The sequence below is a fragment of the Salvelinus fontinalis genome, chromosome 12 (assembly GCF_029448725.1).
Source record: "Salvelinus fontinalis isolate EN_2023a chromosome 12, ASM2944872v1, whole genome shotgun sequence".
Taxonomy (NCBI): domain Eukaryota; kingdom Metazoa; phylum Chordata; class Actinopteri; order Salmoniformes; family Salmonidae; genus Salvelinus; species Salvelinus fontinalis.
The window spans coordinates 38,658,699-38,676,180 of NC_074676.1; the positions used below are offsets into that span (position 1 = coordinate 38,658,699).

The 17,482-nt window shown below is 43.0% G+C and overlaps 1 protein-coding gene across 2 annotated transcripts in view; it reads right to left on the bottom strand.

Annotated features, from left to right (window-relative positions):
- abca7 (ATP-binding cassette, sub-family A (ABC1), member 7) overlaps nt 1-13,564 on the bottom strand; it is a 42,135-nt gene extending 28,571 nt beyond the window's left edge. For both annotated transcript variants that reach the window (XM_055940700.1, XM_055940699.1), the window contains exons 1-15: nt 13,449-13,564; nt 11,460-11,562; nt 10,491-10,584; nt 9,247-9,388; nt 8,779-8,906; nt 8,487-8,608; nt 6,612-6,806; nt 5,753-5,845; nt 5,259-5,496; nt 4,857-4,996; nt 4,586-4,702; nt 4,114-4,305; nt 3,568-3,773; nt 1,506-1,682; nt 1,096-1,318 (exon numbers count right to left, since the gene is read on the bottom strand). In XM_055940700.1, the coding sequence (XP_055796675.1) occupies nt 1,096-1,318; nt 1,506-1,682; nt 3,568-3,773; nt 4,114-4,305; nt 4,586-4,702; nt 4,857-4,996; nt 5,259-5,496; nt 5,753-5,845; nt 6,612-6,806; nt 8,487-8,608; nt 8,779-8,906; nt 9,247-9,388; nt 10,491-10,584; nt 11,460-11,525 (2,133 nt within the window). In that variant the 5' untranslated portion in view covers nt 11,526-11,562; nt 13,449-13,564. The remainder of the gene's footprint in view (nt 1-1,095; nt 1,319-1,505; nt 1,683-3,567; nt 3,774-4,113; nt 4,306-4,585; nt 4,703-4,856; nt 4,997-5,258; nt 5,497-5,752; nt 5,846-6,611; nt 6,807-8,486; nt 8,609-8,778; nt 8,907-9,246; nt 9,389-10,490; nt 10,585-11,459; nt 11,563-13,448) is intronic.
- Between the last annotated feature and the right edge of the window lie 3,918 nt (nt 13,565-17,482).

The window sequence follows — 17,482 nt, forward strand, 5'->3', positions numbered from 1 at the left end:
GGTGCTTTCACCGAAAAGCCTATTTGAAATCGGACACTGTGGTGGGATTAACAAGAAGTGTATCTTTAAAATGGTGTAAAATACTTGTATGTCTGAGGAATTATAATTATGAGATTTCTGTTGTTTTGAATTTGGCGCCCTGCACTTTCACTGGCTGTTGTCATATCGATCCCGTTAACGGGATCTCAGCCGTAAGAAGTTATTAATGGCGTCAGGCCGAGGCTCTGCATCTGTCCTCGTGCTCCTAGACCTTAGTGCTGCTTTTGATCCTATCGATCACCACATTCTTTTGGAGATTGGAAACCCAAATTTGTCTACACGGACAAGTGCTGGCCTGGTTTAGATCTTATCTGTCGGAAAGATAACAGTTTATCTCTGTGGATGGTTTGTCCTCTGACAAATCAACTGTAAATTTCGGTGTTCCTATCTGGAGTCTATCTAGAGTATTTATCCTGTCTTATCCAGTGTCCTGTGTGAATGCAAGTATGCTCTCTCTTTCTCTCTCTCGGAGGACCTGAGACCTAGGGCCCTGCCTCAGGACTACCTGGCCTGATGACTCCTTGCTGTCCCCAGTCCACCTGGCCGTGCTGCTACTCCAGTTTCAAATGTTCTGCCTGCGGCTATGGAACCCTGACCTGTTCACCGGACATGCTACCTGTCTCAGACCTGCTGTTTTCAACTCTCTAGAGTCAGCAGGAGCGGTAGAGATACTCTGAATGATCGGCTATGAAAAGCCAACTGACATTTACTCCTGAGGTGCTGACCTATTGCACCCTCGACAACCACTGTGATTATAATTATTTGACCCTGCTGGTCATCTATGAACATTTGAACATTTTGGCCATGTTCTGTTATAATCTCCCCCCGGCACAGCCAGAAGAGGACTGGCCACCCCTCATAGCCTGGTTCCTCTAGGTTTCTTCCTAGGTTCTGGCCTTTCTAGGGAGTTTTTCCTAGCCACCGTGCTTCTACACCTGCATTGTTTGCTGTTTGGGGTTTTAGGCTGGGTTTCTGTACAGCACTTTGTGACATCGGGTGATGTAAGAAGGTTTTTATAAATAAATTTGATTGATGGATTGATATTAGACCACATGCCTTGAGCAGAGCAATGAGAAGGCCGGCGCTGACCAGGAAGGGCACCAGGCTGCTGATGAACCAGCTGACCCACAGCTGGCCTGTACCAAGCCCCATGATCCTCATGGTCTCCTTGAGCCGCGCCTCCTTTTCGTACACCACGCCCTTGATGATCATGGCCACAGAGTAGATCCACGCCAGCGTCATGAATAGGGGCAGCGAGCGGTTCAGCACGCGTAGGAAACTGGAGGAGGGATAGAAGAAAAGAGAAGGTAAGGAGGGAAGAGAGGTATGAGGTAGTATGGGTGAGTAATAGATAGTATGTGAAAACGTTTCATAGAGCATGAAAAAAAGGAAAAGTTAAGAGCGAGAGGAGGATGGGTGGGGAAAAAAGTTGATAAGGAGGTTGGGGAGGTTTGAGTCCTACTCACACGTCATCCACGTAGCAGGGGTAGGGCATCTGCTGGATGTAGAGGCCAGTGTACTGCTCCACACCACTCAGCACACGGGCCACAGCTCTCTCCACCAGGTCCTGTACGTACACAAAGCCCCCCCAGATGTAGCGCATGTCACTGAACGGGTCCGCTGCTGGGCCCGGGTCCCAGAACCTGGGGGGGGGAAACATTCCCATGAACATTATATTGGTATTGTAATGCAGCAGCACCATGGTTGTATCTAAAGCAATAGTGGAAGTCTATCAGGGGATAATGTACCCACAATTATTTTAGGCAGGGGGCAACAGAGCTAGCCAGGGTTACCAGCCCTCATTCTTTGTATCAGCAACTCAACTGATACCTCGACTAACCGGTGCCCCGACACATTGACTCTGTACCGGTAGCCCCTGTATACACCCTCGCTACTGTTATTTTACTGCTGTTCTTTAATTATTTGTTACTTTTATTTTTTACTTAACACTTATTGGTTAAGGGCTTGTAAGTAAGCATTTCACTGTAATGTCACCTGTTGTATTCGGCACGTGACTTCTCACCGCGGTCGGTCGGATGGTCCAGCAGTCGCACTTGTACGAGCGTTGCCACACTCCCGGAATCCAACAGAATGTGGCTGTTATGACCATTGACTTTCAACGGGACCATGGGTGCTGGTGGTTCGCTGTGGGCCCAACAGGAGGTGACGTAGTTTATTGCATGGCCCGCTGATGACATCGACTCCTCTCGAACCGGAAATTCCATGGGAGGTGTTCCCGGGCGCCACACTCAAACACCTCCTTTAGTCTTCATCCACCTGGGGTCGTCGGCGGAGGGTCGACTCTCCAACCGGCTGTCTCTCCGCGGGTCTGCAGTCCTTTAGCCTGGCTGACTGTCGGATTGGGGAGTACAGTGGTGGGGTCCCCTTCGACGGTTCCCGGCCTCGGCCTGCATCCCCTTCAGCAGGGCCTCAGTATTCTGGTGCGTCTCCACGGCTCCCAAGAGGTCCAAGGTCTGGGGCGTGCGTAGGCTCATCGCCCTCTTCATGTCGTAAGGTAGCACCCGAAAGAAGGGATCCATGACCACTTTGTCGATAACGGGGAGGGTGGCTATGTCGGTTAGGAGTCATGCTCTGGTGATGTGCAGTAGGTCGCTCATCTGGGCTCGGGGGGAAGCTTCGGTCACGAACCTCCAGTTGTGGACCAGTTGGGCCTGACGTGCCAGGCTGTACCCGTAGCGGCTGAGTACCTCACTCGAGACAGTCATAGTTTGCCGCCTGTTCGGTGTTGAGGTCATAATACGCCTTTTGGGCGTCTCCGGACAGGAACGGGGCCTTGGGCCATCCATCCCGGAGTGTCTGTTCGAACGTGCAGAGGTAGATCTCGATGTCGCCATCCTCCGCTTGACTAAGAACTGATTAGGATGAGATTCGGTCTGTGTTTCTCCTCACAACTTCCTGACTTCCTCCAGCAGGCACTCCAGCAGGCACTACAGAGGGTAGTGCGTACAGCCCAGTACATCACTGGGGCCAAGGTTCCTGCCATCCAGGACCTCTATACCAGGCGGTGTTAGAGGAAGGCCCTACAAATTGTCAGACTCCAGCCACCCTAGTCATAGACTGTTCTCTCTGCTACCGCACAGCAAATGGTACAGAAGCGCCAAGTCTAGGTCCATAAGACTCCTGAACAGCTAATCAAATGGCTACTCAGACTATTTGCATTCCCCCTCTTTTAAACTGCTGCAACTCTGTTTATTATCTATGCATAGTCACTTCAACTCTACCTACATGTACATATTACCATAATTACCTCGACTAACCGGTGCCCCCGCACATTGACTCTGTACCGGTAGCCCCTGTATACAGCCTCGCTACTGTTATTTTACTGCTGTCCTTTAATTATTTGTTACTTTTATTTTTTATTTAACACTTATTGGTTAAGGGCTTGTAAGTAAGCATTTCACTGTAAGGTCTACACCTGTTGTATTCGGCACATGACAAACCTAGTTGATGACCCAAAATACAACCAATAGCATTGTTCATATCAAACATTCCCCTCAGTGAGTTTACCTGTCCTTGATCTTGTTGGTGCGTGCGACATCGTCGATGTCCATGCGGATCTTGTAGGTGACATGAGGGGGCAGACCGGGTAAAGACGTGTTGGGAAGGAGGAACACTATCCCAGCCCAGAACTCTCTCTCTTCCAGCAGCTCCAAGGCCCTGTCAATCATCTGTCCCTCTGTGGCAGCACCCTCCAGCTTGTTCAGGGAGAAACACTGAAGGATAACAAGGACATGAGTAACGTTACAGTACAAAACAATGTACAAGATAAACATAATGTCACTCAATGTGAGGGAATGGGTGAAGTTATACACGCTGTAATAACTACATACACAATGGCTGAAACCACAACTGTAGACTAGTGAAGCTAACTCAGACACAATGCCAATGAGGACTCCTAATTCAGTGGTAGAACAACGAAACTAATTAGACTAATTAACGGTTAAGTAAAAGTTACACTAATCATGGCCTTGACAAGCTCTTCAGAACCAGGGTTGGTGATCACTAATCTACAATACGCAGCATAGATGGTTGAGTAGGAGCAGGGGTAGCTACCTGGGTAACTTGAGCCAGAGTGGTGATGGTGTTGTTCAGGTCGGAGTACACGTCCAGCCAGGTAGGGGGCGCTCCTTCTTTCCTGGGTTCATTGGGCGTGGACAAGAAGCGGGCAATGCGCTTGGCTGTCCAGGAAGTGTTCTCCAGCTGCAGATTAACCAACACGGCCACCTCCGGCCGCCTCAGCAGATCCTGTCACACAGAGGAAGTGACACGGTTGGCCAAAGCTGCCAAATGAGGAGGATTTCAATGGCGAAGGCCAGACTAGAAATAGTACCACTCTCACGAGGGAGGCTCTAATTTCTAGAAGTTCTGGCTTGCTGGGTCCTATGGCTCTTCATTTACACAACATACAATAATAATAATAGTGACCATGCACTTTGGTTGCGACGTCATAGCTACAGACACACAGTATTCACGATGACATTTTCTTAATCTCCAGGTTTGTTGGCATTTTTAATGTGTGCAGTACCTGCAGCAGCTGTATCTCCACACTACTCTCCATGTAGGTCTTGATACCAGGTGCCACCTCCATCCAGGCACCATTCAGCTCCTCTAGGATCTGCAGGTCCTGGAAGGTCTTGTTCACCTACGAGTGAAGACAGGGATCATAGAATAAAACCGAACATATTTAATGAAAAAAAAAATGTATTACAAACATAGAGCTAAGAAAAAATTGTATAACACCAATAAATACAGAGCGAATGGTATGAGTGTGAAAAGACAACAGAGGCTTGATGTACCTCTTTCATGACATCGCGTACGGCAGGGGTGTCTGGTGTGTACAGCAGTTTGCCAATAAACAGGGGCTTGATCCCTCGCCACACGATGCGAGACAGTGGGTTGGACTCCAGGCTCTGGATCAAGCTTTTACAGTACGGGGCTGGGAGAACCAACACAACACCCATGTTAGGTAGGTTGTCGGCTCATCAGCTCACCACTTATTGTAAACAATACACCTTTTGAACGTACATCAATTCATCCACCATCCAAAAAGAAGAAAACACATGTCAATCTAATTATCAAATCCCCTTTCATCCAAGATGATCTACAGTTATGCTAGTTTTGATTTTCATTAGTATTAGCTAATGCTATCACACATAAACCCTATAGATATCTAGTGAACTTTGAAATCTTTCTCTCACTGGTGACGTTGTCCTTGTCCATGTCGTTGTCCTCGGTGCCGTTCTTGCCCAGGAAGGACTTGATGTCGTTGTCCTCGTACCAGTTGAGTGAAGGGATCCTCTCGCCGCCCACCTCAGGGTGGCCACACATAATCCTGGAGAAGGCCCTGAAGCTCTCCCGTGGCAGGGTCGAACGGTTCTCTGGCGAGAGCAGACGCAGCTCCAAGTTCAACTCCCTAAAGCTAGCGAGAGAGGACAGCTAGCGGGAAAAAAAGAGCGAGTAAGAGAGAAAAGAGGAAAAAGAAAGGAGAGAGCGAAGAAAGGCGAAGGGGAGATGCAACATTAATGGATTTTCCTGCAGGCGGGTGTGAAGCATTGTTTTGCTAATACTGAGTGAGAATGTGTTTTAGGCAGTGTCACAAAGCTATCAAGGCAGGTATTCAAGTTGAACGGCTAATTATCTCATTCTCATTTACCTAAGAAATATAAAAAAGAATAGAAGATGGTATTCTTACGTCATCCATGAGTACTGCCAACTCCTTGGACACGGAGGTGACCGCTTGACTGATGACCCGGAGGTCACCGGCGTTGGCCCTCAGTCTGTCTCTCTGAGGGAGGAAAGTAGAGCCAGGATTAACCTTAGGATTTAGCTCGATCTGTGATCCACATCTAGAGACTAAAGATTGGAGATTCTATTGTGCGCAATGATATTCTATGTTAGTGTTAAGAGTATAATGCTACATTAGCACAAATGCTATAGTAAATTAGCTTTCTAAAAACCTTCAAACAGTTGAATTCCCCAATAGAAATGAATTGAGCTCACCTAAACATTTCTAATTAAAGCCACATAATTGCAGAGGGTCCGCTCATATAATAATCTAATCCAAAAGTAAATGGCCAAACTGAACAAGCAATTTACTCCACATTTCTTATAAAATTCCGTGGATTATATAGGACAGACTATTATTTTCCACTGCTACTGTGAATTAAGTGCATATTTAGAAAGCGCTTTAATGTAGTCCCTGTAACTAAAGTCTTTTGGAAGGTGGATGATAGACAGGTGCTCTTAGCTTGTTCACAGCTAAGAACATGACACAGCAGTTGATTCATTAACTTCATGCATACAGTACTTGATTCTTGGAAGACAATAAAAAGCACCTGTTGTCAGGTAGAATTAATCTATAAAAGAACAAGCAGACATACTATGTGACCCATTGTTATAGCATAGAAAAATATATTTTCCTCCAAAGGTGGCTGAATATTTTTGTACATCAAGTTAATTTACATGCACTTCCGATAGGAAAACAGCAATATATTTTTCCTTTCACAACAACATGAACAGCCACAGACAGAGAGTGTGCGACCTCAACTGACCGTGAAGAACTTGCTGAAGTCCAGCTGGGAGAGGAAGAGCTGCTCTGCTTGCTGCAGGGTGTCGGCTGGGATGGCACAGAGCTGGCTCTGCAGCTCCGCCATAGAATCCTCTTGATCTACAGTGAGGAACTGGCTCAGCACAGTGGCATTGCACACAATGTCCTTCAGCATCACCCCAGTGCCTGCCAGAGACACCTACAAATCAAATCAAATTGTATTGGTCACATACACATATTTAGCAGATGTTAATGCGGGTGTAGCGAAATGCTGTGTTCCTAGCTCCAAGAGTGCAGTAATATACATCTAATATAATATCTAACAGTTCACAAAAATACACACAAATCTAAAAGAAAAATAATGGAATTAAGAAATATATAAATATTAGAACGAGCAATGTCGGAGAGGCATTGACTAAAATACAGTAGATACATATGAAATTAGTAAATATGTAAACATTATTAATGTGACTAGTGTTCCATTATTAAAGTGGCCAGTGATTACATGTCTACATAGGGTAGCAGCCTCTAACGTGGGAGGTTTAGTAACCAGGTGGTAGCCGGCTAGTGATGGCTATTTAACAGTCTGATGGCCTTGAGATAGAAGCTGTTTTTCAGTCTCTCGGTCCCAGCTTTGATTCACCTGTACTGACCTCGCCTTCTGGATGATAGCGGGGTGAACAGGCAGTGGCTCTGGTGGTTGATGTCCTTGATGATTTTTTTGGCCTTCCTGTGACATCGGGTGCTGTAGGTGTCCTGGAGGGCAAGCAGCGTGCCCCTGGTGATGCGTTGGGCAGACCGCACCACCCTCTGGAGTGCTCTGCGGTTGCGGGCGGTGCAGTTGCCGTACCAGGCGGTGATACAGCCCGACAGGATGCTCTCAATTGTGCATATGTAAAAGTTTGTGAGGGTCTTCGGGGCCAAGACAAATTTCTTCAGTATCCTGAGGTTGAAGAGGTGCTGTTGCGCCTTCTTCACCACACTGTCTGTGTGGGTGGACCATTTCAGATCGTCAGTGATGTGTTGAAGGAACTTGAAGCTTTCCACCTTATCCACTGCGGTCCCGTCGATGTAGATAGGGGTGTGCTCCCTCTGCGTTTTCCTGAAGTCCAAGAACAGCTCCTTCGTTTTGTTGACGTTGAGGGAGAGGTTATTTTCCTGGCACTACTCCACCAGGGCCCTCACCTCCTCCCCGTAGGCTGTCTCGTCATTGTTGGTAATCAGGCCTACTATGGTTGTGTCATCTGAAAATTTTATGATTGCGTTGGAGGCATGTGGCCACGCAGTCATGGGTGAACAGGGAGTACAGGAGGGGGTTGAGTATGCACCCTTGTGGGGCCCCTGTGTTGAGGATCAGCGAAGTGGAGGTTTTGTTTCCTACCTTCACCACCTGGGGGCGGCCCATCAGGAAGTCCAGGACCAAGTTGCACAGGGCGGGGTTCAGAACCAGGTCCCCGAGCTTGATGATGAGCTTGGAGGGTACTATGGTGTTGAAGGCTGAACTATAGCCAATGAACAGCATTCTTACATATTGTAGGTATTTATCTTGTCCAGAGAGATACATGTGGTCAAGAAGATACCCAAAGACACAGATGTAAAACAAGTGGTCCCGTGTGGCTCAGTTGGTTGAGAATGGTGCTTGCAACTTCAGGGTTGTAGGTTTGATTTCCACGAGGGACCATTATGAAATTGTATACACTCACTACTGTAAGTTGCTCTGGACTGTCTGTTAAATAATGTAAGTAGGCATGTATATAGTCAGGTTTATGTTCACCGCTGATTCAATTAGTTTTTTTTTCTGTGCATACTACCTTGGTTGAACTCATGAGATACTTTTAGCCTGACTGGGAGTTAACATGTGGTTTAATGCAGTGCTTACCACCTGAAAGTTCAGGCGAGCCCTGAACAGCTGGTCTAGGGCAGAGGGAGACAGGCTGCCATTGGTCAGGAGAAAGTTGGAGAAGGTCTGATTGGCTCGCAGGTATTCTCCCACAGGAAGATCTATAACGCAAACAAAAAACATGAATCAGGACATAACAGGACAACAAAACAGCACAAACAGACAGACACTTGACACTTCATTGTTTTCTCCTGTTTGAGACAATCCACAAAGAGAATTTGCGGACTGCAATGCTCTGATCCGTATTCACTGTCTCAAGACAGCCACATACTTGGCCAGGCGCCTGGCCTCTCTCCAAGTCTCCGTATAGTGTCTAGAAGGTCCTGAAAGCCAGAGAAGGCTGTCTGGTTGCCACTGTAGGACAGAATTGTCTGCGAGTCCACTAAGAGTCGAGAGAGTCTGCAGGAGGGAAAAAAAACACTTGGGGTGAGATGGAGAGATAAAACAGATTTATGGATTGGTTGTTATACAATTAAAGCTTCATATCAAACAACTCAATGGCATGCAGTAGGGTTGGAAGTCAACTCCAATTCAGTTTAAATAAAAAATAAACATGTTGAAATGTTCTGATTCCAACACATGCCCTAAATCATTTACCGGTACTTTAACTGTATCACATAATCTGGCTTAGAACACTTTTATCAGAAAACATTGAAACAGAACTGGCCCAAATCCCTGATGTTCAACAACCACCAATTAAGTAGTTTGGCCACACACAAATACACTGCAGTTCACCCACATGGAGTTGTCAAAGTTGCCCACCCGCCCTGGGGTCTCCCCCTGAGTGGGGTTGTGGAAGCAGGGGTTGTTGATGTTGCAGATGATCCCCTGAACCCATGGCAGGGTGCCTGCTGAGGGAAGTGCCTTGTTGGGGAAATGACCTGGAATTACACACACACACACACACACACACACACGTTAGATGTGGGATTGACCTGTGACATGCAAAACACTGTTGAACTGTTACCCAGTTCCTGTGATAGATTTTGATGTGTGTAATAATCACACTCCTTTCAACACAGTAAGATTGGCCTAGTCTCTGAGATGTCTGGCAGAACATTGTTAATCCAACGAGTCCCACCTTCAAACCCCTTTTAAACATTGTGTGTTTGAACTACAGACAATCAGAATCGCACATAGCTGCTGTCACATACACCACACAATTGTCACTGACTAGTTGGATATTCATTTCCCACTGAGAAAACAATTTCTGTACTTACAGCATTCATATACATTCATTTTTATCAGGTTTTTGCTTTGGCTAATCTTATTTTTATTGACATTTGTCAATAAAGCTCATGAATGCATGTCTATGTCAAATTGTGTTGTGTTCTACTTGTTGCCCTGGTTGTCCTGAAAAGAAAAGGGTAAAGCACTTCATTGTGAGGCTAAATATAAGGTCTGGACATGCAGATACATTTATTTGCTATTTTATTAGGATCCCCATTAGCTGTTGCAAAAGCAGCAGCTACTCTTCCTGGGGTCCACACAAAACATAATAGACAAGAACAGCTCAAAGACACAACTAAATAAAAAAACGATTTTAAAAAAGTCACACGCAGTCTACATATCAATACATACACAAACTATCTAGGTCAAATAGATACATTTAAAGCTCATTTTTGCTGGGGTCTCAAGACTGATAGGATTCATGTGAGAGGAAACCAGTCATGATGTGAACCATGGACAAATGTAAACACTGAGATTGAGTTAAAATATATACAATGTTACGACTGTGAAATTGACCCACTGCATGACAAGAGTCCACAAATAAGCAAGATGACGATCAAGAGCAGAACAGGCTGGAAAAAGTCTGGCGGCACCCAGAATCACTCTCACCTAGCTAATCAGCTTATGTGGTTGGCTGGAAATTTCTGAGGCAGGGAGGGAGAGCTTAACCTGTGTGTTACAGCAGAGCTGGTAGGCAGTTGACACGAGAGCAACACTGTCAACACAAGAGTAGAATGACTGATGGGCACTCACATTGGCTCTGTTTGTAGGGAGGATGAGAGTGACGCACTGAGATGAGGATGAGGAAGAGGAACAGAGGCCAGACCAGCTCGATAATCAACTGGACCTGGAGGGAGGGAGGGATTACATCATCACACACATTAGGCTAATAGTGGCTAGTAGCTACCACTGCCTTTTTTATTTATTTATTTTTTATTTTACCGTTATTTTACCAGGTAAGTTGACTGAGAACACGTTCTCATTTGCAGCAACGACCTGGGGAATAGTTACAGGGGAGAGGAGGGGGATGAATGAGCCAATTGTAAACTGGGGATTATTAGGTGACCATGATGGTTTGAGGGCCAGATTGGGAATTTAGCCAGGACACCGGGGTTAACACCCCTACTCTTACGATAAGTGCCATGGGATCTTTAATGACCTCAGAGAGTCAGGACACCCGTTTAACGTCCCATCCGAAAGACGGCACCCTATACAGGACAGTGTCCCCAATCACTGCCCTGGGGCATTGGGATATTTTTTAGACCAGAGGAAAGAGTGCCTCCTACTGGCTCTCCAACACCACTTCCAGCAGCATCTGGTCTCCCATCCAGGGACTGACCAGGACCGACCCTGCTTAGCTTCAGAAGTAAGCCAGCAGTGGTATGCAGGGTGGTATGCTGCTTTGATGCCTGCCTTATGTTAGGAGTCTTAAGACAACAGATTGCACCTGTAGCTTAATGGTCAAAAAGGCCTAATTAATTTGTTAGGTTACATCATGGATATCAATTTCATTCATGATTAAAAAGGGGACATGGTCAATAGGAACGTTAGAATCAGAAGTGGTACATAGAGACATGTTGGCTTTACATAAGTGGTACACACATACATGTTTGCTCTTTATAAATTGTGGTACATTGAGACATGTTGGCTCTTAATATCCTAATCTCATCTGTTAATGTGATGTAGGGCCAACTACTGAACACGTGCCAGTTCAGTTCCCACCTTGTTCCTCCTGCGGTAAGTGATGTTCTTCCAGAGCAGGAGCAAGAGCTGAGTCCCGATCCCCATGTTGTGCTGCAAGGTGCTACCAAGCCATAGTGCAGCACTATAGGAACAAAACATGAGGGAGAGCAGTTGGACACCTGTGTCTTGACTAAAAAAGTATTTTCTGACCAAAGAAAATGAACTAAACAACAGCAGTGTGAGCACCTCCACTTGGAAATTTAAAATTAGCCAAAAAATTGGGATATTTGCCACAGTACATAGCTAATTCAGGTGCAGACGGGAGCACACTGTCCTGTAAGTCCCACATCCTCACAGGGAGTCTGAAGACACGGATAGATCCCGACAGGCCAGCTTAATCCAGACAATAAACATTCTCTTTTTATAAACATCTGTACTTCACAGATGCAGTGTAGCTTCAGTTGGAAAACTTTGAGTAATGTCATCTAATGCGGGATAAATATTTAACAAAAACAATGAAATAGCATGAAGATGAGGGTACTACGCTATTATGTCACAGAGGAGAAAACATTAATCTGCTCAGGACTCCTCCTAGGTTGATCCTGCAATCCTCATTATCCCAATTGGTTTACGTGATTCTGAGATTTCTAAATTAACTTTTGCTCAACAAATGCTTCCACGTCTTATGATTTGTTGATAAACAGCATTATGTCATCTAAATTAATTCACCAGCAAACAAGTGTGATTTCACTTGCAAATTCACCTCCCTCATTTTTCATAGGCCTATCCCTAGTGCCGAGCTATTATGTGTGCATTCATCTGTGTACAACGATGCACTTTATCCGCAGTAAACCTTTATAACATGCTCATTATCATAATGTGCAAATAAATGAATACATGCTCAATAAGTTCCTTTTCTTTAAAAATCTCCACAACAACCAGATCAAAATGGTAAGGCTGATGTCAGACATGGAATTGACTATATGAAACACAATTCAATTGAGAACCCAGATGGGCCCTGGATGAATGACACTAGTAGAGATAGAGCAGTAGAGATACTCTGAATGACCGGCTATGAAAAGCCAACTGACATTTACTCCTGAGGTGCTGACCTGTTGCACCCTCGACAACCACTGTGATTATTATTATTTGACCCTGCTGGTCATCTATGAACATTAAAACATCTTGGCCATGTTCTGTTATAATCTCCACCCGGCACAGCCAGGAGAGGACTGGCCACCCCTCATAGCCTGGATCCTCTCTAGGTTTCTTCCTAGGTTCTGGCCTTTCTAGGGAGTTTTTCCTAGCCACCGTACATTGCTTGCTGTTTGGGGTTTTAGGCTGGGTTTCTGTACAGCACTTTAAGATATCAGCTGATGTAAGAAGGGCTTTCTGAATAAATTTGATCTGAAATTTGATTTGACTAGAGGTCGGAAGACAAATAGGCCTACCCCCATAGAGAATATTAACTGACCTGGGCTAAAATTATATACCGCACCCTAAAATGAATAAGAGAGACATTACTAAATGTTTGACAATGGATGACCACATATTTTGAAAGTATTCTCAACATTTCACACAATTTGGGTTACACACCTGAGAAAGAACGTATGTCAACAACATTCCATACCAGGCAATGCTACACAGCGATCACTCAAATGTAGGCTAACACGTTCATTACTAATGAATTCAATTCAAATTAAGGTCTTAATCAAATTATAACTAAATTAAATGTAATCATTTACAGGGCTATATACCAGTGTTATTCATTCAAACACAATTTTTTTTTAAATGTTCATATAATCAAACTATAAAAGCAGACAAATAATTATGTAACATTAAAATAAATGACTGGTTATACACGTTATCATAGCTACAAAAATGTACAGACTATAACAATTGTACATGCACTTCTCCCAAAGTGGTGCTAACGTGTTTGGGATAATGCAGCCTACGCAGTATTAAGGATTAAATTAGGTAATTTAGCCGAAAGAGAGGCATCCCGGGACAATAATGTAATAGGCTCACCTTTTGCATGAATGACAATATTCCTATTTATCAGTGTAGATGTACCAAATAAGTATTTTCGGTACCGCATTGACGTAAACTGTGTGTGTGTGTGTGTGTTTCTCGTGTGTTTGTAATTGGAGATGAAATCTACAGACTGCACGCCCACTGGTGGATGTTCATTGGCTAAAGGAGGATTATGACAGAGGTTACAGAAACCGGTTTCCTGTCTCATTGGTTGCAACACCGTCAATTCTACCGCTACCAAAGTACACAAATGAAGTTGATTGGCCAGGAGTATGACACGTACAGTGTTACACAAGGTCGATTACTACTACATAATATTGGTCTCTTTCAGAATGATCCATAAGTATTACCCTGCGAATCATTACCTGAAGAAACTCCAAAAATCCATTAACATTGATTGTACTTTTTGTGTTGAGCATCCAGAAACAGTTTCGCATTTATTTCGGCATTGTCTACATGTAAAACAATTATGGAAGATATTCACAGTTTTATAATTGTTAATATTCTTGTTGACTTTAGTTTTTTTATGGGATAATGTACTGCTCGGTTTCCTTAATCATAATAAAGATAAAGAAAAACAATTTTACCTCATAAATCTAATTGTGCTAATGGAAAAATGTAATATTCATAAATGTAAATTCACTAATAAAAAAACACTTGTGTTTTCTATAAGGAATTCGAGCAGTACATTAAGACCATTCAACATTCTTCTAATAACAAAGCTGTTAAAGCAATCAATATGTGTGCTTCTTTTAAGGTCTTTGTATAATCTGTAATTTGTTATATCCCCTATCATATGTTATCATTGTCTAGTTGTGTACGTCTTGTATGTATACAGACTTTTCTACATTATCATTTAATTTACATTTTTTTTAACTACTACATAATATTAACAGAAAAAGGTAGGGGAATACATTTTTAGGTGTAGACTAAAGCAATATAACCCAACATTTCAAAACTAAAATTGAGACATGTATAGACGGTTTACAAATATTTTAGAGGCTGTAACAATTCTCGTCTGGTGAAGGAGAAGAGGACCAAAATGCAAAGTGGTAAGTGTTCGACATAATTTAATTGAAAACTGAACACTACACAAAAATAACAACGAGGAGAAAACGAAACAGTTCTGCAAGGTGAACAGACAGACACTACACAGAAAATAAACACCCACAACCAAAATGGGGAAAACAGGCTACCTAAGTATGATTCTCAATCAGAGACAACAATCGACAGCTGCCTCTGATTGAGAACCATACCAGGCCAAACACAGAAATATAACATAGAAAAAAGAACATAGACTACCCACCACAACTCACGCACTGACCAACCTAACACAAGGACATAAAAAAGGTACTAAGGTCAGAACGTGACAGTGGCAATATACATTCTTTTTACCTGAATTTTATCAGGGAGTAATACTGAGACCAAGGTCTCTTTTACAGATCAGCCTGAATTAAATAAATTACAGAAAATACACATCAATATAAATACAAAACGCAAGCAGAAAATAATAATAATAATCAGTAATAAGGTCCTCAGTCAGTTTTCTGAATTACCCTAAAGGCACCGAAACTTCACATTTAAGAACATTTTGAAGATTGCACCTTATTTGTTGAACAAGAAAACTAAAAGCTGATTTACCTAAAACAGTAGAGACTAAAACTTCCAGAGTTAACCATCCCTGAGACCGGGTGTGGTAACTCATATGTCTAAAGTTTAGTAAAGATATTAGGTACAGTGGGACTTTTTGTAAAAGGGCTTTATAAATGAAAACATAGCAATGTATCAACCTATGTGACATCAAAGAGGGTCAACCAACTTTCTAGTAGAGAATGCAGTGAGGAGTACTACAATTGTTGCCCGTAATAAAGCGCAGCGCTTTAATTCTTTAATGAAGAAGTAGCTGCTTTCATATAGATGAACGATAGGAACGTCGACTGAATAATCTGCTTTCTACTATTCAGCGAGAGGCTAGACCTATAGAAGCCCATTTTTATTCTCAGTTTCTTATCTAACTCATCAATATGCTTTTTAAAAGACACCTTTTCATATATCCAGATATTTGTAAGCAGGGACACGATCAATATGGACACAATCCAAAGTACATATTAAGTTATGTTAGTTATGTTATGTTAAGTTATTTCTATGCGCTCTAGAGAACATATACATAGTTTTACCTGCATTCAATACTAATTTCAGGTCAATAAAGTTGTTCTGTAATACAATGAAGGCAGACTGTAGTTTAGATAGAGCCTGGTTAACTATGTGGGCAAAAGCATATACAAGTGTCATCGTCATACAAGTGCAGGTTACAATTTTTACAGACTAACAATACAGACTTATGTAAACAGTCAAAAGTACAGGACACAGAATCAACCTCTGCAGGACACCTTTCTTAATATCCAGGAAACCTGATTTAACACCATCAGTAGATACACATTGAGTTCTATCTGTCAGGTCAAAAGCCTCTGAATTAGCAGTGAGTGATCAACAGTATCGAAAGCCTTTAACAGGTCAATGAAGAGTGCAGAAAAATGTTGCATTTTATCCATACATCATTTATAACTAGGAACACAGCAGAGATAGTGCTATGACCTGGTATAAAACCCAACTGATGTAGATTTAGAATACATTTCAAAGATAAGAAATATCTTAGCTGAGAATGAATCAAGGAGTCTAATATTTTAGCTAAGCAAGAAAGTAGAAATCGGGTGATAATTATTTAGGTCACCACCTTTGTGAAGGGGGAGTACATGGGCCGCCTTCCAACTTTGGGGATAGTAGCAGATATAATCGTCAGGTTAAACATATGGGTTAATGATTCAGCAACCAGGGGGGCAGAGCTGCAGCAAAAATGGATCAATCATATCTGCCTCAATGGATTATTATTATTTTTTTTAACATAAATCTCAAGCAAGGCATCTAGCACATCACAGAAAACAGAGATTCACTAGAAGTTGACGGGTTAACTGTTGAGTCAGCTAGAGGCTGGAAGAGGGAAGAGCAGTCAGGTCAATTAAAGCCCAGTTTCTCTCAAATATTTTGGATTTTGACCCCCCTTTGTTCATGGACACATTATTCAATTTCTTTTAGTCACATATCTGTGCAACTTGTTCAGTTTATGTCTCAGTTGTTGAATCTTATGTTCAAACAAATATTTACACGTTAAGTTTGCTGAATATAAACGCAGTTGACAGTGAGGATGTTTCATTTTTTGCTGAGTATATGAGCCAGGTACTGACCTGTAATGACCAATGTGGTGTTATGAATTTTATGAATAATGACTAAATGATGTATACATTTAACGTAGAACTATAACTAACAGAATTCTACCCTTTCAGGACAGTCTGTCACCACCCAGGGAGGGGAGAGACCTTGGGCTTGTAGGAGATTGTATAACAGGTGGCAGACAATGTATGAGAAGGAGAAGACTTGTGAACAATATTGTCATTGTCTTAGAGGAGGAGGGACAGTTATGACAAAATGAGAGGTATATAAACCAATGTACATGTAAGGATGGGCAGAGCTCTGGTAAATAAACATTCTGACTACTGTAGACTGGCCTCTGTCAGTTTTCATTTCTATCCGTATCCTACAAATCCTGATATAGCAGACTGAGTAGTTTAATGTAATTGGTTAATGAACATGAGAACATAATTCTCTTAACATGTGGCCAGGCCATATTCCTATCATAAGAATGATGCAGGGCGCAAGACGGCATTGACAGCCTCTCATTACTGTCCAGTCCAGCTCTGTCACTGTGGGGTCAGGCCTGAAACTTTTACAAAATAAGATCCATACATTGAAGATAATGCACCACCATACTGATAATCACACGTATGAGTATTCTAAGATGTTGATATGTCACAGGTTAGTCTGCACCTTTTTGTCAATTTTTGGATTAAATATAAAAAACTGTGGAGGTAGAGCAACAACAAAACATGTCACACAATACCATTAGAGAAACAGCCTACAATACATGGTTTAGTCACACATATCCCCAGTCCATACTCAATAAAAACAATGGA